Raw genomic sequence first — 24,840 nt, 5'->3', positions numbered from 1 at the left:
CATTGATCTATATTTCTGTTTCTGTGCCTGTACCATACTGTCTTGTTTACTGTAGCTTTGTAGTATGGTCTGAAGTCAGGGAGCCTGATTCCTCCAGCTCCGTTTTTCTTTCTCAAGATTGCTTTGGCCATTCAGGGTCTTTTGTGTTTCCATACAAATTGTGAAAATTTTTGTTCTGGTTCTGTGAAAAATGCCATTCGTAGTTTGATAGGGATTGCACTGAATCTGTAGTTTGCTTTGGGTAGTATAGTCATTTTCACAATGTTGATTCTTCCAATCCAAGAACATGGTATATCTCTCCATCTGTTTGTATCATCTTCTATTTCTTTCATCAGTGTCTTATAGTTTTCTGCATACAGATCTTTTGTCTCCTTAGGTAGGTTTATTCCTAGGTATTTTATTCTTCTTGTTGCAGTGGTAAATGGGAATGTTTCCTTACTTGCTCTTTCAGATTTTTCATCATTAGTGTATAGGAATGCATGAGATTTCTGTGCATTAATTTTATATCCTGCTACTTTACCAAATTCATTGATTAGCTCTAGTAGTTTTCTGGTAGCATCTTTAGGATTCTCTATGTAGAGTATCATGTCATCCGCAAACAGTGACAGCTTTACTTCTTCTTTTCCGATTTGGTTTCCTTTTATTTCTTTTTCTTCTCTGATTGCTGTGGCCAAAACTTCCAAAACTATGTTGAATAACAGTGGTGAGAGTAGATAACCTTGTCTTCTTCCTGATCTTAGAGGAAATGGTTTCAGTTTTTCACCATTGAGAATGATGTTGGCTGTGGGTTTGCCATGTACAGCCTTTATTATGTTGAGGTAAGTTCCCTCTATGCCTACTTTCTGGAGAGTTTTTATCATAAATGGGTGTTGAATTTTGTCAAAAGCTTTGTCTAAATCTATTGAGATGATCGTATGGTTTTTCTCCTTCAGTTTGTTAATATGGTATATCACATTGACTGATTTGCGTATATTGAAGAATCCTTGCATTCCTGGGATAAACCCCACTTGATCATGGTGTATGATCCTTTTAATGTGCTGTTGGATGCTGTTTGCTAGTATTTTGTTGAGGACTTTTGCATCTATGTTCATCAGTGATATTGGCTTGTGGTTTTCTTTCTTTGTGACATCTTTGTCTGGTTTTGGTATCAGGGTGATGATGGCCTCGTAGAATGAGTTGGGGAGTGTTCCTCCCTCTGTTATATTTTGGAAGAGTTTGAGAAGGATAAGTGTTTGCTCTTCTCTAAATGTTTGACAGAATTTGCCTGTGAAGCCATCTGGTCCTGGGCTTTTGTTTGTTGGAAGATTTTTAATCACAGTCTCAATTTCAGTGCTTGTGATTGGTCTGTTTATATTTTCTATTTCTTCCTGGTTCATTCTTGGAAGGTTGTGCTTTTCTAAGAATTTGTCCATTTCTTCCAAGTTGTCCATTTTACTGGCATATAGTTGCTTATAGCAGTCTCCCATGATCCTTTGTATTTCTGCAGTGTCAGTTGTTACTTCTTTTTCATTTCTAATTCTATTGATTTGAGTCTTCTCCCCTTTTTTCTTGATGAGTCTGGCTAACGGTTTATCAATTCTGTTTATCTTCTCAAAGAACCAGCTTTTAGTTTTATCCAGTTCTGTTTCTTAAGCCACCCAATTTGTGGTAGTTTGTTATGGCAACCCTAGGAAACTAATACAGGGCCTACCTGAGTGAGCTAGTCTCAGTATTAATAAGTGAGAGCAGGGGGCCCAGCAGTGGTGGGCAATGAAGTACCTTGTTGGGGTCCTTCTGTCACAACCCCACTGTGTAACAGCTCTGTGCCTGTGGGCACGTTACTGAATCTCTCCCAGTCTCAGTTTCCTCATACGTAAAGAGGGGCATGGATTAAATGAGATTCAACAAAATAATCCATATAATACTCTTTGCACAGCACTTGGCATGTGGAAGATATTCAAGACATTAACTCTCATTATTAATATTTGGTAGAACAAAGAGGAAAACTTTTTTTTGGAATTTTTGAGCCTACTCAAAAATGATCCCCACCACCCATGGTAAAAGTTGTGAAGCATCTAATCTATCTGTCTAGAAAAATACAGCACAGAGCTTTCTCTGTGTCCTGTGGAGCCATCTGGAAGACACTTAGATGACAGCAAAGAAGATGCCTGATCCCAACCTCAGATGATTCCAAGAGCAGAACAATGTGCCAAACAGGCCCAAGATGAACACAGATAAGTGTAAACACAGTTTGGTTCCAAAAGTCAGTTCTACAAGTACAGCCAACATGAGATCCAACACAGAGCAAGAGGTAGGCAAGAGAAAGCAGGGATATGGGGATTACCCATCAGCCCATCACAGGCCAAAAGCCCAAGGTGGCTAAGAAAAATAAATCAAGTGTAGGTTCAATTAATGCAAACAGAATATTCAGATCTAATTAGGCTGCGTGCCACCAGACGCCCCTTGGTTGCACCACATTCTGGTCATTTTCAGAAACACTAAAATCTGGACCGTCCTCTAGCAGAACTAGCATTTGGATAGTGTCCAGAGGGCAATGACCAGAGTTGTATTCTACATTCTAATGACTTGTTGAAAGATCTGGAAGTGTCAAATGTGGAAAAGACTTAGCAGTTTTAACATGAAGCACATCATGAACACCAATGGCTGGCTATAAACGAGGAGGCAAACAGTGAACGGAAGCTGAGGGAGAAGGATGTTTTATAATCAGAGACGCCCAAAAAGAGGCCGTATGGTCCACAGGGAACTCTCCGTTATCGGGAGGTCTTCTAGCGGTTACGTTTAACATCAAGTATCTCTCCCGACACAGCCGTCTGCAGGTGGGATACTGGGAATAGTTTGCCACCCAGGCGGACAAATGGGCATCACTCTTGCATCCACAGAGAACAGTGTGATATGGGGCAAGGGAGCTGCAGCAGACGACCGTTTGCTTTTATCTAACACCAGTGTTCCTGGATTCAAAGGACTAAAACAGGATGTGACTAAAAACCAGGGCAGCGTATTTCCCCACCCCCGCACGCCAACCGGCACATTCGTGCTGAAAGAGATAAAAATCAGATTGGGGTTTAAAGGGGAATAAACCTCGTCACCTCTGCTCTTAGCTGAGATACGCTTTGAATGCGTCAAACTCTGGCCTCTGGACTGCCTTTGGCCTCGAAAATATGGAAGGAAAATGAAGGAAAATCCTTGTCCGTGGCTGTTAGCAGTGGATAAATTGCTTGGACTTTGTTTCCGATTGGGCCCACCTTTGCCATCTCTGTGCAGAGCCAAGTCTGCGGGTAGCACTTCTCCGGTGCTGGCAGCACAGGGCAAAGTACGCTGCACAGGGAGCTTGTAAGCCATGAACACGCAGAACTAAGCTGCCCCAGAACATGGGAGGAGGTGGGAAAGGTAGGCAGGCATTCCATCCTCTCCCAGCTGCTCCACTGTCCTCTAGCAGAACAGATACAGGTATCACATCCAAGTGTAACTGACCAAGACATGTTGGACTTTCATATTCAATGGGCATTATTTTGCCACTGCCTGGATGAAGCTAAAAATTCCATAGCAAAAAGAATGAAATGAAGGTGGATTTTAAGCCCTACCTACCTGCCCAGGTTCCCCCCAAAAGTCATGTCCACCCAGAACGTGACGTTATTTGGAGAGAGGGTCTTTGCAGATGTAATTAAGTCAGGAAGAAGACATACCAGAGTAGGGTGGGTCCTAAATCCAATGACTGGTGTTCTTGTAAGAAGGCCGTGTAAAGATGGGGAGACACATGGGAAAGAGGGCCATGTGAGGACAGAGGCAGAAATTAGAGTGATGCAGCTACAAGCCAAGGACGCCATGGGCTACTAGCAGCCAGCAGAATCTAAAAACAACCATGAAACAGATTCTTCCTGCAGAGGCTCCAGAAAGAAACAACCCTGCCAATACCTTGATTTCAAACTTCCGGCCTCCTGATGAGAATACGTCAGGAGGCCGGAAGTTTGAAAGGCCTCTGTGTGAGAATACATTCTATTGATTTGAATCACCCAGTTTGTGGCAGTTTGCTACTGCAGCCCTAGGAAACTAACGTAGGAAGCAAAAACTCTAGGTTGAAATGATTCTCTCAGAGTAGGAAAAGTATGGAGAGCTGGGGTTCCACAAGTAGCCTAGACAGACAACACTATGAGCCCTTCTAGGGCCGCAGGCAGGGTGTAGCAGAGAAGAGCTCTCTGAGGAGGGCAGGAAGTCAGGATCCCGAACCCCTAGGTTCTCAACTTCTACAAAGATTCCTCTATGAATGGCAGCAACAGAACATGATGGAGCTTTGCCAGCTCAGGCAAGGGCCAATGTCAGCTTCAACCAGTGCAGACCAAGGCACAGAGGGGTCTTCCCGAATAATCTGCTTCAAGAAGATCCCTGGGACCTCCATTCCATCCCAGATGGTAGCGAAGGACAACCACTTCTGAGTAGAAGGGAATTTCCCATCAACCCCATGGAGATGGGCTCAAAATCCGATTTAAAATCCAAGAAGGCAACATTCCTTGCACAGTTGAGCTGATGGAAATAATACTCGTATTCCCTGGAAGAGTTTTCGATGAGACAACATTTAAATACTCTTCAGGGGTGAACCCTTTGGGCATATCCTTCTCATCCACCAACTAGAGAAACCCAAAAGGGAACTGAAGACAAACAAGTCAAGACAAGACACTTAACAACTTACCTTTCTTGGAAGCTAAGCCAGTTTCCTTTACACTATTCACGTAGAGCCTTCGAACACCATCTTCTTCCACAGAAGAAAGTGAAAAGCCTAGGAAACACAGGGACAGCCAGGTAAGGCTCACACCCTCTGAGTGTTGAGCGAACAACAAGAAGAATCTGCTGTGAACTAGGTATGTTCATTGCTTGGGGTTATAGTTTTTCCTTGTTCGTATTGTTTCACAAAGCAGAAAAATGTATGTTTAGATCACTCTAAAAGAAGTCACTGTAAAAATTAATATTACCAGGTACATCTATCTTCATACAACCTACCTATCAACTCAAACGGAAGAAAATGATTTTGTTTTACCCTGCTTGCTAATAAATGCCATAGTTTTGCCTCTTTTTTTTCACAGTTCCCTCCATAGCACAAAACAGAAACAATCAGCTTATCTCATCTGGGTCCCCTTGACTTTTTTCAGCAAATCTATGTCCTAGGACATGTCACAACAGAACAACCGTATGCTGTGTGTTCATCCATATATACTGCTGTGTGGACACTGCTTTAATTAGTAAAGTTCTGCAAACAGGGAGAAGTAGCAACAAACTTTAGAAATCCTTCTTCATATTGAAACTGATGGACTGCACATTCTCCTAGTGTCTGATCATAAGATTATCTTATACCTGTCTCGGCTTCCAGAGCTCAAAGCCCGTTAGTTAATTAATCTTGGGTTTTGCTACATCCTTCGGAAAATAAGGCAGAACAAGGCCCTGAGGTTCTAAGTGCTCCCAATCCTATGGCTACAAGACTTGGTCACGTCTGTTTCTAGACAGTCTCACGTAAAACTCTTTCTGATCAATCAGTGGAATGTCCACAACCAACACCGACTTTCCCTCAGGATAAAATACTTTGGTAGATAATCTTAAAAGGGCAATGGAAATTAATACAATTGTAAAGATATGACACGAATGATTTCAGCTCTGGGAGAAAAATAAGGCTTAGGCAAAGGAAAAAAACAGCGGTTTTAAAAAAACAAACAGGCAACTAACGACAAAATAGAATAATTAATTAAAAGACTGGGGCCCAGGGACTCACTGAGACTTCTCAGTTCATGTCATAATGAACACATGTTTTTTTGTATCATTCACAGGACCAGGAAATAGATACCCACACGTAGGCAAAATTGTCAGATGCCGTCACCCACTAGGGTACCGAAACTCCCTCGGATAGGGAACTGAACGAGCCCACCCCCTGAGGACTTTCCAAAGTCTTTACTTTATTCTCTTATTTTAAATTCCATTCTTACAGCAACTTCTAACTTTCAGATTACTCTTCAAGAAGTCCCACTGAAATAAAAATAATTTTAGACACGAGCCACTTAAATGACATTAGCCTTAACGCAGCGGAGATTTTCTTTTTCTTTTATCTGTTAGAATAGATAAGAATCAAGGACTACAACAGGGAGAGGATGAAGAGAATTCATTAAAATACAGGCATTTCCTTTCTAAAATGCTACCATTTTATAAAGTTCTGAGACCAAATTTTTTAATTCAAATTTTACTCTATTAAAAATAAAATGAACACATTGTCAGGAGAGGTGATGTGTTGACAGCCTACTGCAAGTCACCTTAAACCAAAGTCAGTGGAGATGGGTATTCATTTGCTACCTTCCTTCCTTACTACTAAGGATGTCAAGAGTCCCAAGGAGAAGCCTCCATTTCAAAATGCCAATAATTTGCACAATGGAGGGAAGGTGGGGATTATAACCATCTCCTACAGTAACAAATATGTACTCATTTGTATTATTTTTTAGATTCCATATATAAGTGATATCATACAGTATTCGTCTTTCTCTGTCTGACTTATTTCACTAAAGCTGTGAAATAATATTCTCTGGGCACATCCATATTGCTACCAATGGCAATATTCCATTCTTTTCTTTGGCTGAATAATATTCCACTGTATCCACGTGCAGGCTATTGTAAATAGTGCTGCTATGAACTTTGGGGTGCATGTATCTTTTTGAACTCATTTTAGTTTTTTCCGGATATATATCCAGGAGTGGGATTGCTGGATCATATGGTAGTTCTATTTTTAGTTTTTTAAGGACCCTCTATACTGTTTTCCATAGAGGCTGCACTGATTTACATTCCCACCAACGGTGTAAAAAGGTTCCCTTTTCTCCACATCCTTGCCAAAATTTGTTATTTGTAGACTTTTTGATGTCAGCCGCACAAGTCAGAATATTTTTTTCTTTTAAATAGGACAGCAACAATCTAACTCCCAGCAGACAAATGTAATGCGGTCCAAAATGACTGCCAACAGAAGACAGAGAGAGTTATTCAATATAAACCCAATATATGCGATACCCATCAGAAGGCTTAGAGTTACAAAGACCAGGAGGCACCATGAATGGCATATGACCTTGAGAATGAAGGAAGTGATTAAAACTGAGTGAAGAAACGAAGAAGACAGACTCATATGTTAAATAACCAGAAGTTTCCTCATACTGAAATTCATGACCAAAGAAAAATCAGGACAACAAAGTAAACAAAATAGAAGTACTCAGAACCAGAGTCCAGGATACAGTGAAAGAGAGAAAGTGAGAAAAGTGCAGACACCTCTGACATAGAGGGGACACAAGACCAAAAGTCTAATAGTCTAAGCAGTCCCCAGAGAAGAAGGAATACTCAGTTGCTGAAATGATGCATTCATCCACTTCAAGGCGGCCTAGGGCATCATGCTTCGTCTATTACAAAACTATTTGAACTAACTTCAACAACAAGTCTGAGAGAGTCCTGAGGGCTGAGGTAGAGGGAGGGGCAAGAGAGAGAAATTAGGCAAGTGTTAAATCTTTCCATTTGTTTAGTCAGTGGAATTATTAAGTCATAATTTCCTCCCTAAAGCGTTCTACAATAGAAAGCAGCATCTGGTTTACAGTTAGATCTTGTATGTGTGCTGATGTGTGCTAGTAACTTACATATACTGAAATTGATGTATAGCAGGAAGCTGCACTTAGGTGCTAATGTCAGAGAGAGGTGGGCTGAATTTAGAATCCTTGGTAGATTCTGAGGTCAGAGACAACCAGGTCTTCTTAGGACTCGGGGACTCTTTAGCTACTTGTGGGAACGCCTTCTGCCAACATCGAACTGGGCACTGAGAATAAAGGATTTTCCTAAGGTTATTAGCCATGCATGGTGGCCTTCCAAGGTGAAGTCCAGGAACCACTACAGATAGGCTGTAACTGACAGCGATGTAAGGACAGAAAGCAAGACTAAGCACTGCGAACCTCATCGTCTGACACTGCCACAACCGCTAAGCAAGGGATTTTGTAGTTTACAAAAGCAGGGGTGCTCCATGACAGATCAGAAATGAAAACAAAACCCCCAAACCCCTGCTTCTTTATGTCAGGTCAGGTGAGAAGCACGGCCAACAGTACCCTCTGGGTTGATGTCTGATGCCCTGTAACAGCTTCAGCATTGAAATCTAAACAGGTTCTGTGAGTACTTCAGCCACTTTAATAAAAAAAAGTATAAAAAATATAGCGGTTCTATGCCCAGTTTCTATTTCTGAGTCCCCAAACCAAACCAAACCATCTTTTTTTTTCCTTTGGCTGCACTGCACGGCACATGGGGCCTTAGTTCCCCAACCAGGGATGGAACCCACGCCCCCTGCAGTGGAAGCGCAGTCTTAACCACTAGACTGCCAGGGAAGTCCCCAAAACCAGTCCACCTTGGCATCTGATTCCAAGAGCTGTGAAATTCAGCCCTCTCTTGCTTCTTGCTACACTTTCCCCTTATGCAAGAGAAAGTAACTAAACCAAAGACAAAAGAGTAAGGGATATGGTAAAATTCAGTTTGGAGGACCCAGATGCTTATTTGTAGCACTGCTACCGATTACTGCTTTAATTACTGAGGTCATGCTTCCACTGCATAATAAACCTTCAGACACATGTATCCCTTGCCATCAAAAACGTCCTCTGGCTCTAATGCTGTCTTTAGTTTTAAGGTCAAGAAGGAAACAGCGTGAGGGTGTAACGCAAGTGGCCAGGGGTTGGAAATTCGGTTCTCTTCATTAGGCCAAAGCACGCCAGTGAGTGCTCTGAGAGGTGGACTGGCTGCCTGCGGGAGAGGCTTCGGCGGGAATACTGAAGATGCTGCTGCTCGGTAAAGGGTTTGAAGGCTTTCAAATGTGAAAAAGCCTAATAAGTTAATTCAGAGAGAAATACGCAGTAAGCAAGCATATGCAGTGACCTTTATATCTTTCCACCAGATCTTCTAGTTCTCCTCTTTTCCAGTACATAGTAGGACTACTCTTCTGCCCACCTACCCATCCCCCCCTCCAGTCATGTGCTTTGACAAGTGAATTGGGAGTGAGCCAGCACCCAAATCACCACCTTCCCTCTTTCTCCTTTGCCAAGAGACAGACAATGTCCCAGGTGGCAGGTGCCGCAGGCCTGGGTCCTAGAGGGGGGATAACATACAGAAGGGGTCCCAGCCAACCCACAGAGGATGCATGGTGAAGAGGAGAAAGAATTTCACTGTTTGGAGCCGCTGGGCTTTGGTGACTGTCATTGCCTCAGCTAACCTCGCCCTCCTGACTGATCTAGCCCTGATATAGCATATGGGTTTCCCTATGTATGTCACTCGAGCACCAACTTCACTACTATCCAAGTCATAAAGTGTAATGCTAAGATGACTAGTCTTAAATCTATGGAAAGGATTACATACTTAACTACACCAGAAGGTAGACAACAGGAAAGCCTTAACATAGCAAGCCTGACTGCTATTCTCTGAAAGGCCTGCTTCTCCGTTTGGATCCTGGCTGGCATCTGGGAACTTGGATTTGGGGAGGGTACCCAACACCCTAGTGTAGCTCATTGTGTCTAAAATCTGTACAAACAATGTGGTTTGTGCTGAACACCTGCTTTCCTCCTGGGAGGCTGGAATTTTGGTCTATGCTGGGCAGAGGGTGCCTCCCTGACCAGCCTCTCAATAAAATTCCTGGGCACTGAGTCACGAACAAACTTCCTACCAGACAACAGTTCACACGCATTGTCACAGCTTGTTGCTGGGGGAATTATGGACTTCTGTGTGACTGGGGAGGACCCTGCAAGCTTGTACCGGGTTTCTGCGCTCTTCACCCCACGTGCCTCTCCCTTTTACTGATGCTCTTTTGTATAGTTTTGCTGCAATAAACCGTGGTCATGATTAAGCTGAGTCCAGAGGGTCCTCTTAGTGAACCAAAAAACCCAGAGGTGGTCTTGGGGACCCCAACTCACACCAAAACAAGTTCCTTTAACATCATTTGTGAGGGAAAGGAGCATAATACATATATTTGGGGGATAGAGGTGCGAAAGGATAATTTCTTCATTACTAGGCTATATCATAAGATAAAATAATCTCCTCCCAATGGATCCATTTCTTTTCTATGACAGGCGAACCCCGATGATTAAAGTTAAGAAATGTAAAGCTAAAACCTTCGTCATACCCAGGGTAAATATCTTTTTCCCCTTACTTTGGCTGCTCGGCAGAGCACAGAAGCCAGATGGGCTATCTGTTTTAAATAGGCCCCAAAGGCATTTTATTGAATTGTAAATAAGTGCATGTTTACACAGGAATTGTTTTAAAGTGAAGAACACCAAAGATCAAAGAAAAGGAAACATACCATAATTATCACCGGCTGTATCTGACTTCTCAATCTGGATGTTCTGAGTGACTTTTGGACAAATTTCAATTTCTTTGTACAGCTGAAAATGACAAAGAGAAGCCTAATTAAGACTTCATTAAAAATAACTTAGAAATAGTCATCAATTTGTAAATCTATTTTTTCAGAATTTGAAATCAAATTCTCATCACATCCTAGTATCTTTCTTGAACTGACCCCATTAAGACTCAAAGTGGAAACTTATAACTCACATTCCCAGATTTAGCTCTAGTTCCAGTTTCTAAATAATTCCTTGACATCACTCTGTATGTCTTTTCCCACCCTATTATCTATCACACATCTGAAAAATAATGCTAAGGTAATCGAAAATCTTCAGTACTGGGGAAAAAATTATTAACATCATAAAGAGGTTAGAAAGATCTTGATATGGGATCCATAGGAATAGGAGAAATCTCTGTGCTTCCATTCTCTTCTGTTCGTATACCATTTTGGCTCAAAAGGTCCACAAGAGTACAAATATGCAGAGAAAAATTATAGCATTAAAACAGACGACAGATTATATAAATGACAATATTCTCTTTTAGCCATTAGATTATACCAAATTACTGCAAAAACTGAAGTACATAAATTAATCACCTCTCTCAGAAACCCAAGAAAACATGGAAAAAAAAAAAAGAGAAACTGGCAGTTCACAGAGAAACTTTATTTCAATTAATTTAATTTATACTTCATGCTTAGATGTCTGGACCTAGCATCATCATGGACGGTAACTTATGAAGGTTTTACCATGTGTTCTTGCCCCTCACATGCTCTCTATGAGACAAACGTGATCCCCATTTTACAAATGACGAGAAAAAGGCTACAGAGAAAGTACTTTCCTAAGGTCAAAAGGCCAGCCTGGGCAGAGCTGGGATTTGAACCCAGGTCTCACTTGCTCCAGCCCTGAAGTTCTCCCCATTACACTATAATGCCTCCCAGACTGTTTCCTGGTAGGACTCAGGGGTACCACAGTAAAGGGTACCAAACCTTACTTCTTCAGTAAGTAAGCCAAAGGCCACTTCCAAACTTTATGATAGAAATTCCAAAACATATTGACGTGTCAAACGCTCATATAGAACTTAAAATTTGTCATTTAATTTCAAAACGAAAATCTATTTTGAGCCAAAGTCAATAACAGAAAACTGTCCTTTAGCGTTAAAGAGAAGTCTCGGTGATTATTTAAACTTGCCCCCATCTCAGTCATTTGTCCAGAAATAATTTTGTTCAGACAAGTATGAAAAAAATGCAGGTTTCTTTCTCTTCACTTTCTTAGGGCAGTTGACAGGTGGGATAAGTGAGCAGAATGTTTAGGATTCAGGAGTCTGGAAAACAGGCTGCTGTAATACTAGAAAGCCAAGGGGTGGGGCAGGGGCTGGGAACATTGACCCAACGGCCTAGATCCTCTAGAACTCCCTAATTTAATGCAACTTCCACCAAATGCGTAACTTCATGTTGAGGGCATAACTTCATGTGGTTTTCTTTCTATACTTCAGAAAAAGTTTCAAACCAATGCATTCTGAAGTTAGAAGAAATCAGTTCTATTAGATCTACTGATCTTTAGTTCAGAAAATTACAGTCACCAAAACTATACATACCAAATATAATCAATTTTATGATTATTTTGTAATGTCATGGAATGCTCAATAAAATGTTATGAAATGTATTCACTTCCACTTATTTTGAACCTTAGTTTTATTTTTTCAATTTCCTTGAGAGCCAAACTCTCCCCCTAGGTGGCAGTATATCACCGCTTGTTCTAATCATCTCTGGAAAATTCCAAATGGTTGTCCATAGATCCCGTGGGCATTTAGCTTTGTAAATAAGCTTTGCTATTCTTTTATAATATTACCTCCTCTCTTCTTTGTAATTGGTGTGAAAGTCTTTGTGTTTTTTACCAATTTCAGACAATAACTTAGTATAATATAGACAGGGCCCTTGACCACTGTCTTTAGGCTGGCTGGACTAAAATTGGGTTTGGTAAAAATCTCTAAAACCTGTAAAATTTCAAGAAGGAGCTGCACTTTATATTTTTGATGCAGTCATAATATCTGAAACCAGAAATTTCGAAATTTCGTAGTTTTAAATGTATCTTTAGCAAAGAAGTATCACACACATTCCATTTATTTATTAAATTTATTTATTTATTTATGGCTGTGTTGGGTCTTCATTGCTGCACACAGGCTTTCTCTAGTTGCGGCGAGCGGGGGCTACTCTTTGCTGTGGTGTGCGGGCTTCTCGTTGCGGTGGCTTCCCCTGTTGCAGAGCACAGGCTCTAGGCGCGTGGGGGGCTCAGTAGTCGTGGCTCGCGGGCTCTAGAGTGCAGGCTCAGTAGTTGTGGTGCCCGGGCTTAGCTGCTCCGCGGCATGTGGGATCTTTCCTGGACCAGGGCTTGAACCCGCGTCCCCTGCATTGGCAGGTGTATTCTTAACCACTGTGCCACCAGGGAAGCCCCCCTTTATTTTTATTAAATCAGTGATGCTGCATGTTTTCCCTCTTTTCAAAAAGCAGATTAAACACCATCAGACGTTAAGAAACAATCTGATTACCCTGGCACTTGAATTATCACGAAATCACATTCATTTCCTACCAGGTCTCCTTGGCGTGCCTGGTCCAAGTGACCATCACCCATGGCCTGAACGACAGCTCACTAGCCTCCTGCCTGCTCTCCCAGCTCTTTCCCTAAGGCCCTAAGGTTCATAGGCCACACAGTAGCCACAGCAAGCCTATTAAGACAGGAGTCAAATAATGCCCTTCCTCTCTGGGGATTTCCCTTCTCACCTGGGCCCTACAAGCCCTCCTGGTCACTCTTCTGCATCCTCCCTCCTTGTGCATCGAAACCCCTCCCCACCCCACCTTCCCTCTCCCCACCACTCCCTCACTTACCCTCCTCACTGATCCTCCTCAAACATGAGTAAACTACCTCTACTATCACCCCCCTCCCCTTGCCAGGCCTTACCCAGCTTTGTTTCCTGAGCCTAGAACACTTTCCTCCAAAATACCTCTATGACTCACCTTCTCACCTCACTCACCACGCTGTTCAAACATCACACCTAAAGGAGCAGCGCGATCGCTTTTAGATGTCTATCTTTATCTGTCTGTCCTAACTTTTTCTTTCCCCGCACTTAACATCCCGGGAAATATTACACATTTACTTGTCTTTGTTAAAAATATTTACATGTTTTTATATCTGTATCCACAAACTTGAATGTATTTTCCATGAAGAGTAGAGATTTTTCTGTGTATCTCAGTGCCTAGAACAGCTAGCATGGTGCCAGGAACACAATAAACACTAAATAAATATTTGCGGGATGAATGAATGAATCAATCAATCAGTGTTTCTGCAAACTCTTTATTCCCACCTGTCACTTTAAGAAAAACATATTTAATATGGGTTTTCAAAAAACCCAGTGCCTCCATATTCATTATCATTCTACAGATTGGACCCAATAACCAACTGATCATGAAAAAGTAGCCAAACGGGTATTACTTATATTAGCAAAGCAGATAAGTAGAAAACTAACTATTCATGGTCTTTCATAAGCAAAAGAATCCCCAGCCCCACCAAATAAATGCACTAGACCCTCCAAAAAGATCTTTAAAATGTAGTACACACTTTCGCTAATAACTATTGACCTTACTACTCAAGAATACTTGACAAAACTGTAGCAGAGAATAAAATGTTTTGGGACAGTCATCTATGAAGGAGTCATTTTTCAGGACAGGACTTCAAACATGTGTGAGCTTCCCTAGTCCATCAAAAATAAAATGGAGGGGCTTCCCTGGTGGCGCAGTGGTTGAGAGTCCGCCTGCCGATGCAGGGGACACGGGTTCATGCCCTGGTCCGTGAGGATCCCACATGCCGCGGAGCGGCTGGGCCCGTGAGCCATGGCCGCTGAGCCTGCGTGTCTGGAGCCTGTGCTCCGCAACGGGAGAGGCCACAACAGTGAGAGGCACGTGTGCTGCAAAAAAAAATAAATTAAAAATAAAATAAAATGGAGGTGGGTTATGGAAACCAATTAGCCGTAAGTGGCCCAATACTTGTTCAGTAAGGGACAATAAATCAAATATCTGTAAAATCTCAAAAGGCATCCAAGAACACTGTGTGTTCAGAAACCCCCTGCCCTGGAATGACATTTCATACCAGCTTAATGGCCCAAAGCACGGATTGGAAACCATGGACGTATGGATAGAATTCAAGGGGTCTGTGAACTGGGATGGTGAAAAAGCCTGAAATTTTTATATTCACTAACCTGTAACTCAGACTTAGCATTTCCTTCAGTTATAAATGAGTGGAGGCAACAAACACGGCAATATGAGCAATGCCTGCGACCTTGTCAGAAACAGAAATCACAGTATTTTTATACCATATTCTAGTTGCTGCTAGGATCTCAAAACACCAGTTATGCTCATCACTACTTCAAAACAGTGGCAGGTGTTAGACCTATGCTGGGTCTTGTTATTTAATGAGCTAATAAGTAAGCACGTATATTATCTATAATTTTTAAAATAGTTTTGATAACTATTTCAACACAATTAGGCCATAGGTAATCCTATGTATTCTATATATTTCATGCAATTGAAAACATTATTCTGATATGGGACCTAGAGGCTTTACCAGGCTGCCAAAGATATCCTAAGAACAAAAAAGTTTAAAATCTTGGTATAAACAGAGGTGCCCCTGAGCAATGCTCACTCACAATCTGAACAGTAAAGTGAGTACTGTTTACTTCCTCAGGAATCTCAGAGCTGGAGACCTTCTGTAACAGGGCAAGAAAGAATACCATAATCTCTCTGTATCTTGGATTCTTTTTTTAAATAACTGTAATTACAATATGTATATAGCAGTGTAGATACAGAGTAAGTGTGGCACACCTTAGTCTCCTACACTGGATGGGACCACAAAATGGCCAAAACTTAAAAATAATAAAGGAGTCAATATAATCTCAAAAGCTATGTCTTAAGCATGTACTGTGTGTAAGATATGAAGGACATGGAAGTTGCTTAGGCATGATCCCTGTCATTTACGACACAAAAGATTCATTAACTCTGAAATGCAAAATATATGACCTAATAGCTGTTCCAGTGTTACCCGCAAAGCACTTTCCTTTCTTAAGTAAGAAAAAGGGCTTTCTCTCCTCTACTCACGGAGCACAAAGTCAGGGCTTTCCCCATGCCAGAGAAAAAAATAAATCAGCCACTGTTAAAAGTACCCTCCTCTGTGTTAAACTTAGTGATTTAAGTGATGGTTGAAAATGGTTATTTCGTTCTTCTATTTCGTGACATGATAAGAGTGTTATAAAAGCACACCCTCTCTTATATTTCATTAAAAACACTTAGAGGGACATGAGGGAAGTTTTTAAGATGATAGAAATGTTCTAAATCAGGGGTCCCCAACCCCCGGGCCACGGAACAGGAGCGGTCCATGGTCTGTTAGGAACCGGGCCACACAGCAGGAGGTGAACAGCAGGCGAGCGAGCAAAGCTTCATCTGTATTTAGAGCCGCTCCCCATCACTCGCATTACCGCCTGAACTCTGCCTCCTGTCAGGTCAACGGTGGCATTAGATCCTCACAGGAGCGTGAACCCTACTGTGAATTGCACATGCGAGGGGTCTAGGTTGCGCGCTCCTTATGAGAATCTAATGCCTGATGATCTGAGGTGGAGCCGAGGCTGTGATGCTAGCACTGGGGAGCAGCTGCAAATACAGATTATCATTAGCAGAGAGGTTTGACTGCACAGAGACCATAATAAATCAATTGCTTGCAGACTCACATCAAAACCCTATCAGTGGGCTTCCCTGGTGGCGCAGTGGTTGAGAGTCCGCCTGCCGATGCAGGGGATGCGGGTTCGTGCCCCGGTCCGGGAAGATCCCACATGCCGCAGAGCGGCTGGGCCCATGAGCCATGGCCGCTGAGCCTGCGTGTCCGGAGCCTGTGCTCCGCAGCGGGAGAGGCCACAACAGTGAGAGGCCCATGTACCGCAAAAAAAGAAACCCTATCAGTGAGTGGAAAGTGACAATCAAGCTGCATCTTATGGAGTAGACTAGACATAAGCAACACACTTCAGGTGTCACTGTCTCCCATCACCCCCAGATGGGACCATCTAGTTGCAGGAAAACAAGTTCAGGGCTCCCACTGATGCTGCATTATGGTGAGTTGTATAATTATTTCATTATATACTACAATGTAATAATAATAAAGTGCACAATAAATGTAATGCGCTGGAATCATCCCAAAACCATCCCCCACCCCCCGGTCTGTGGAAAAACTGTCTTCCACGAAACAACTGTCCCTGGTGCCAAAAAGTTTGGGGACCGCAGTTCTAAATTATGACTGTAATGCTGGAAACACAACTGTCTGTATACATTTGCCAAAACTCATGAAATTGTGTGCTCAAAATTGATGCTTTATTGCAGAGAAAGTAAACCTCAAAAAAAATTGATTAGAAACAAAATTCCCTACTAAATATACTAAATTTTAAATCATGCTTCCCCTTTTCAAAAAGAGACTATTCGGGTTTCAATTTTCAGTTCTGTTTTCTGTGGTGAAAGCCTGTCTGAAGTCATACTGTTATCGTTCACAGATCCATGGCAAGAAGCTCAGTGGCCCCCAGAGGAATGACTAAGTGCAGAGAAAGAAGAACAAACTCCAAGAGAGGGGGCCTTGCTCCCAAAATGTTTCTTTCCTGGAACTGAAAAAAGCACCCTTTGGCTAACAAAAAAGGAACTTGTCATTATTTTGCCATGTTACCATGACAACCATTTATTGAGCATCTACTATGTGAACCGTTATCTCTAATCTTTGCGAAATCCTAGAAAGTATTATCACCTCATTTTTTTTTTTTTGCCAAGACCACATAATTAGTAAGCAACAGAGTCAATATAAAAATCCAGATACAGTTCAGAACCCAAGTCCCATAATGAAACTCAAACCCACATAAGTGTGCCCAAGAATCTATATAATAAATACAATTCCAAAAGGCCAGGACACATAATTAGATGGCAGCTTTTTCACCCAACAGGATTTGACCCATCAATTTCAACATGCAGTGAGGAGTCATACAAAATTGGAGTTAGTATTTTTTATCTGACAACAGCCAGCTCACCTTTGAGTCACCCAACAGGATTTGACCCATCAATTTCAACATGCAGTGAGGAGTCATACAAAATTGGAGTTAGTATTTTTTATCTGACAACAGCCAGCTCACCTTTGAGTCACCCATTTAAAACATAAGACTGTCAAAGCTACAAGGAAAGCTAGGCATAATAACTAAAATTCTATCTGAGAGTCAGTTCTGGATTTCAATTTTTCATGATAGCACAGCATCGTTCCCTGCATAAACTAAGGTGGCATTTTCACTCTGCAAAAATATTGTGATATGTAAGGCCATCTCCACAAACTTAAGAGCGCTGAATGAGGCTCATTTATTTTAGAATTTGTTCCACTCCACCAACCACAATTAGCATGAGCACACATATAATTTAAAAATAATCTCCTACAGAATGTACTTGGACAACAGACATAAACATTACCAGCTCATAAATGTCCTCCTCGGGCTTTGGCACGTAGTGTTGCATTTTGTTTTCTATTAGAAATTTCAGGCGCAGGTAATGAGCAGAATGATCCAGTCTATGTGCCTGGGACCAAAACAAAAAAAAAAAGAGGAGAAGAGAAAATGTCTTTTGAATAGTAAATAGACATAATTAGTTTTCCACTGATGTATTGTCATCTATTCCTGAGAATAATGATGATTTGCTACTGAAGGGAGGTGTAAAATTTCTATACTTCTTAAAAGGTTTACACCCAAAACCAAACTTTAATTTTCATTGAATATACAAATAATATCCCACGGGTATCTTATGATCAATGGAAACAAAAAAGTCACATCTTCACTTCTGCTTATCTCATCCATTACGCTCTTTAACACTGGGTTTGCAAGAAAACCTATCAGACCCAAAAGGCCTTTAAACATAATTTCCAACATACAAAGGTGATTGGAGAAGAAAAGTGACAAGAAAGGCAAGGAAGGATTTACAGTGACAGAAGAAAGCTGTGCCCAGGCAAACTTATTTTTTTAACCACATGGGGACACTGGGACAGTTGTTCACAGTTCATTTGCAAGTGAGTTGGTGTATAGACAAGGCATTTGGATTTCAGTCTTATTTATATACACCCTGAGTGAGACTCCCTCCGGGGGCAGCGAAGACAGGCATGTGTCCAACTTTGGAAACACAATGAATGACTTGCCCAAAGAAAACAATTCTGAAGCAGTTAAGGATTGAAATTTCCAGGACTTCTCCACTGGTCAGGATGGGTCAAATGATTTTTTTCTATCTAGGAAGTCATTCGTGAATTAACTTTGCGGAAAAGGCAACAGTGGAAACATGGTTTTATAACTAACATCCTCAATTCACATTCAAGAAGATGCAGAGGAAAAAAGAAAAAAATGCTCTTCAAAAGTTACATGCAAGTTACATGAAAATGTATTGCTAGAGAGAAAATGTTTCCATCAAGTCTTTTTTTAAAGCATCCTTATCTTTTAGAGATTTATCCTGAAGTACTAGTAAAGACATGATGTCTGGAATCTGCTTCCAAAATCATTCAGAGCAGGGGGTGGGAGTGAGTTAGTAAATGGAGAAACATAATTTGATATTATAGAACCTTGGTGATGGTGACACAGAAGTTTATTACATTATTGCCTACTCTTCGTAAATTTGAAATTTTTCATCAATATAAAATCTCTTCACACCAAAAGCTCAACTGATGAGAATTATTTCAAAATAAGTGAAGTTAATTTTTCACCGGTTTAATGCTCTTTCTGTTTACCTTCTTCCCCCCAGGCCCCAAATTTTAAAGCCAAGCTAAGAACATTCTAATAATTATCCCAATAATAGTCATTCAATTACACCTCACAAATTCTGAAGTGTGCCAGATACTGCGTGAAGCAGTCTTCAGGAGTGTGGGAAGGGGCCTGCAGAACATGGGAGGTGGCGACAGTGATGACTTTGCCTCGTAATTAAACACACATGCAAGACAGGGATCCTGCACTAAAGAAAAGCACAGTTATGGAAAGTAGAAGTGAGTTTGTTCTAAACGCCTAGCAGAATGATAAAGAAGTTTTCTAGAGTGACTCTCGGGAACCTCCAACGTGTATCCTTTTCTGAGTAATGTGCTAGTCTGAAGCCCACCGTCCGAACACAGGCACCATTGAGGCAGCACCTTCCTTGCAGCCGGCTTTCGGGTTTTCGCTGTCGGTACTGAAAATCAAACGCTCAGTGTCTGCCAGACCCAGATCATTGATGTCAAATAACCAGGGTGGATGGGTAAGCCAGGGAAGCAAAAGCAGGGAAGTTTCAAAGTGTGCTACCTACTGCTTGTCAAAGAGCCGCTGAGACAAACAACAAATTAATAATACTTAGGGTGCTACGATAAGCAAGCAAAGTTTCCCTCACAGAGATAAAAGCTGCAAATGCTTCCCACTGACCTAGATCCCCACTGAAATCTTTAATTAGAAGCAAAATATTTTGGTTCACCATCTGTTTCCAACTGAGGTGGGAGGGAAAGAGAAATGAAACTTCATGGCGTCTTGGTCAACAGGAACAAATCCACCTGGAAACTTTATCGTCATCATTAATCAACACTTGGTAGACACTCCCAATGGGGCTGCCACTTAGACAGTCTTCTGGAAACCAGACCAAAATAGCCACCTCACCTAAGAAGCTTCGGGCTCCCGAAACCTCAGTGTGAAAGAGAGATGTTTGGTGCCACTGGCAGGCACCAAACGTCTTAAGGTGGTCCTGATGGAGACATCATCCCTTAAATGCTACAATGCTGAAAACATTTATACAGATGCACAGAGAACGCCAAATAACGGCCGACACCTTGAAGTGTTTAACAAAGCAAAGAGAACAGAGCAACAGGAATAAGGGTGGCTCTGGCCGTCTTCCCCTCCACCACCGTATTTTTCAAACTTCCTTAAGTTACAATAATGTCTTGATAACTTCGAAAAATAAAAATGAGCACCTGTAACAAACATAACAATTATAATGATCTTATTTGTAACCCAAGAGCCCGTGGTTTGGTCAGTAAATAGTTACCTTAAAAATGGGACTTTGGATCAACATACCCATGTGTCTTATCATTTTGGTAAATGTTTCTCAATTATGAGCCCCCATTAGTCATGGCTGGTCTAACATAAAGGGAAAATCGTAATGAATTAACTAAATCAGATCATCAGAACTCTCAAGAATTTCATGCTCCTCCAATATTTACAAGTCAGTATCAAGGCAGGTTGAACAACTTACCATGTTCACAATACATCTATGTGCAAGAAAAATTCCAAATGTTAATGAATATTTTAAGATAGTAATTCTAACGATTTGGCCTGCTTTACACTTGTAAAATGTTCAATTACAACGTAAGAGAAATTCAGCTGGGAAAACAAATGGTCCAAATTTGTTTTCCAATGTTCATTTACTTAAGGTACGTAGAAAGCATTTGATTCATTTTGAGACAATGCAGTCCCAAATCATACCATAAGACAAATATTATTTGTTTAGTTGGCATGTTTTTAAAATTTTTCATCTTCCTATGACTCTTTCAAAGGATGAAACAACAAAACATAATGTAGGTCTTTTCAACAAATAGTTTGAGTCCATTAAAACAGAGAATAACATGATCTTGAAATCCACCAATGTTTTGTTCTTCCATTTCTCCTCATATTCTTCCATTTCAATCAAACTTCTTCAGGAAACATAAACGCATGCAGTGAGGACATCCAGAGATCCACGCGTGCACGCGTGCACACACGCACACACGCGCGCGCGCGCACACACACACACAAAGTGCTACTGCAGAATTTCCAAAGAGACTTATCCTCCCCTTCGAGGAGATTTTTATTGTTTTTAATGTCCATGGTTATTAGAATATCCAAAGCCACAGGTCTACAGAGTGAAGCCATGAAATAAATGCCAGTGGTCACATGTGAATAATAACAAGTATGAATAAATGAATTTCTTTGCAATTATTTTAGTAATCGCAATGATCAGAGTATGTCCACAACCCATAGGCTAACACGGTTACCTGCTATATTTAGCAACAATCACTTTCATAACACTCATAACATGAATTGCACATGAAATGTAGATCTTGAAACAGTTACTGTACCAGAACTTGACTGGTGCTCGGATGGCAGATGACAAACTGATGTGAAATGATGTGGATCAGACAGAATAGGAAAGAGAATGGCTGAATGCAAGAGACACAAGAAAAAGATTGATTATTAAATATTAGAGAAAGCACCCATCACCAAAGTTGAGAACGACAATAAAGAAATAAAAGACAGACATTCTGACAATCACCGTTGTTTTCAGTCCCTCCTCCAGGAGAAAAGAAAAATCACGCAACATTAATCAGATCATTAATAACATGTGGCACTGTTTTCCCCATTATCTCTTTCCCTCTGAAGAATAAAATCGGCTCCACTAATTACAATAAAGTGTTTTCTGAAGAAGCAGCAAGCTTTAGGAGGTACCTGGCTCCAAGCACACTATATAATTTATCCTACACAGGTGCTTCTCTGGAGACCATCAGTTTCTTAAAGTGCACACAAAATTTTTCTGTTTTTAAACTCAAGAGATGTAAGCTTGTTCCACACCTTATTTTTTTCTATGTTTTGGGGGAAAAAAAACCTGAGGATTCAGGAAAAACTGAGTGGGATGACCTTCTCTTGTTAGAGAAAGGCATGTGTGTCGTAATGATGCCATTAAAAACCCTGTCAAGTGACAGAAATAAACCCTTTATAGGGGAACCGGTCTAACTCATTATCTAAAGATGGTCTCTAAGTTGCCACAACAGTATTATTCCTCCCTGATTCCCTTAGTTTCTATCAAAGCAAAAGCTTGAGAAGTACCTAAAAATCACTATTTTCCCCACTCACTATTCAATTTTCCACCAATCAATGTTTATTGCTAAACTCTGACCTACCCTCTGATATGTGATGGAGTCTAAAGCCAATGTACACAGGAGGCTCCAAAGCAATGCAACTCCTTGGAAGGACCCTCCAGAGTTTGGCTTATACAAAAAGCCCAGAGTCCTACTTCTGACACCTTCAGCTGCAGTTCTGAGAATACTTCCCACAGCTCTGCAGAATATTAATGGGTCTCTAAAGAATCGTGCTAATCTATAAATAAAAGAATGCAGAAATCCTCAATAGACCAATTTTGTTAAGTAATTAAAATGAAAAATGTGAACAGAAATACCATTATCTTTAAAAAGCTAGAATTCGTGTACTTGAAGGAGTCAAAGCATGCAAGAGTGCATCATTTATTTTTAACATCCATGTGGGAGCTGATTGTAGCTTTGTCCTGAAACAAATGGTCCTTCTACTTTTCCTCCACAGAAGACGATCCAACAGGCTTATCTGAGCCAGAGTGTTCCATTTCTCCTTCATATGAAGCCATATTTTTCCTTTATCAAAGCCCTAGTGATTTATTTTTTTAAGTACAAAAATTGCTGATTGCAGAATTATAGAACTGAGGTAGTGAAAGTTATTCCACATTTATAATCCACTGTGTTGAATGAGGAGGTCCAAAAATATCACTGTATTCATCCAGCTTCTTCTAGGATAAAATGATGACAGAAAAGGTTTCCACTTTCCCTTTAGTGGCCTCAGAGAAGACCATTTCACTCTCCTAAGAATATATTCTAGGTTCTTCCACCCCTTACGGACCATCCTTCCTGACTCCTGACAGTTCTTGTGACCATCCACTTGGCACAAAGGGATACATCTAAGTTTGGAGCAGCCAGATATGGATTCAAAACCTCCTTTGCAAGTGATTACGACTGTGATGTGAACTCAGGCAAGGAACTAAGGCTCTCTGAGCCTCGTCTTCTCCATCTGTTCAATGGGGACGTATCGTTCTTGCCCAGACTTGATATGACTACTAAATAAGACTATTAATGCTATTAATTATGTAAAAGAAAAGCAGGCATGTTAGGAAAGCTCCTTTCTTTCCTCTTTCCCTTCCCTCACTCAAGGCAATCCAATTCATCCAGCTGTCCTTCAGGGAGAAAAAAAAAAAAAAAGAAACAGGGATTACCTTGAAAAAGATCAAGAAGTTTCTACAGCGTAAGGTAAAAACAAAGGAAGTGAGCTCAATCATTTGTCTCTAAAAAACAAAAGAGGCTAATTGTGTGTTCCTAGGAAGAGGAATTTCTCATCATGGAGGTCAAATTTATATTTATTATTTCAGTTTTTCCCTACCCTAAAGATGCCCGTGTATGAGTTACTGTCAAAAGAGCAGGTTACAAATAGTGCACATAACGTGATGCCAAAGTGTTCACTGAGGTGATCTCTGAATTGTAAAGTAAGGGTACCTTAATTTTCTGCTTTGTCCTTTACCTGAATTCTCTAACACTTGTGCAATGAGAATGTAAGATGCTTATCACAAATCTATCAAGTACACATGTTGAAAGAGGCTACTTAAAAGAATCCCTCTCCTCCCAGCGCTGAAGAATTCACTTCCGTTTATTAGGCATATTATCACAAAGAAATCCAAAGCTGCTCTGAAATGAAATGGAGATGTTCTTGAAAGTCCCCTCCCCTGCCACACGCTTCTGAGAGTTCATGGATTCCTCCACTGCATTCTGTTCTTCTCAAGAGAGCAACCCCAAGTAGCCTCATACCTTGCAGATCAGCTCCAGGGTGTCCCGGGCCGTGTCCCCTGGCCGGACGGCTGTCAGAACTGGCTTATTATTTGGCAGACAGAACCAGGACGGAGTGAAATACTCATGGACCCAAATGTCACAGTCAGGGTTGTGCTGGTGGACGCTGGGTAGGACCATTTCTTTCTCCCTCTACGATAAGAAATAAAGTTAGCAGAGCAGCAAGTTAGTCTCTCAAGATCTAGATCCCCAGATGGCACACAGGAATTATCCACTCCAATGAAAAGGGCCCAGGGCAGAAGTGGTGGCAGTGGTGAAGGACAGAGAGCTCCCCCGAGAAAAGAAGAAATTATAGAGAAAGGAGCTTCCTGGAGGTAGGAAAGATGTCTCAGAAGAGAGACAGACCTCGCACCTGATCCACGGCATCCACGGGTGGGCATTGCATGATTGAGTGGGTTTCAAAATTGGAAGAAAGAAAGAAATGGAAAAAAAAAAAAAGAAAAAAGAAAGAAATGGGCTATCCATTCGGTTCGGCTTTATTGCCATGATTTCTTCCACAAACCCATTTAAATTTAGAGCTGTGATTCCTCCAGCAAAGCCTATCTACCATGTGAGCTATATGTTTCAAAGGCAACCATGAGGCTGCAAAGAAATTTTTAAAGAAAAGATGATGTTCTAGCATTACCTACTGACAAGCAGCATCGTTTGTGTGCTCACATTCGACATCTGATGTAACTCTGGGAGAGAGACAGCCTCATTTCCCAGATGAGGCTTAGAGAACTTCAAAGACGAGCTTTCTGGCCTTCTTAGG

General features: G+C 41.2%; 1 protein-coding gene across 2 annotated transcripts in view; it reads right to left on the bottom strand.

The window, feature by feature from the left end:
- Nucleotides 1–24,840, bottom strand: part of TIAM1 (T cell lymphoma invasion and metastasis 1) — a 398,406-nt gene that overhangs the window by 61,557 nt on the left and 312,009 nt on the right. For both annotated transcript variants that reach the window (XM_029214248.1, XM_029214249.1), the window contains 4 exons: nucleotides 24,051–24,221; nucleotides 17,897–18,001; nucleotides 10,328–10,409; nucleotides 4,685–4,771 (listed from right to left, as the gene is read on the bottom strand). In XM_029214248.1, coding sequence (XP_029070081.1) covers nucleotides 4,685–4,771; nucleotides 10,328–10,409; nucleotides 17,897–18,001; nucleotides 24,051–24,221 — 445 coding nt within the window. The remainder of the gene's footprint in view (nucleotides 1–4,684; nucleotides 4,772–10,327; nucleotides 10,410–17,896; nucleotides 18,002–24,050; nucleotides 24,222–24,840) is intronic.

The sequence above is a fragment of the Monodon monoceros genome, unplaced genomic scaffold, assembly GCF_005190385.1.
Source record: "Monodon monoceros isolate NGI ecotype Baffin Bay Population unplaced genomic scaffold, NGI_Narwhal_1 Super_Scaffold_11, whole genome shotgun sequence".
Taxonomy (NCBI): domain Eukaryota; kingdom Metazoa; phylum Chordata; class Mammalia; order Artiodactyla; family Monodontidae; genus Monodon; species Monodon monoceros.
Note: the sequence above shows the minus strand (reverse complement) of the source record. Positions and strands in the feature narration are given on the sequence as shown.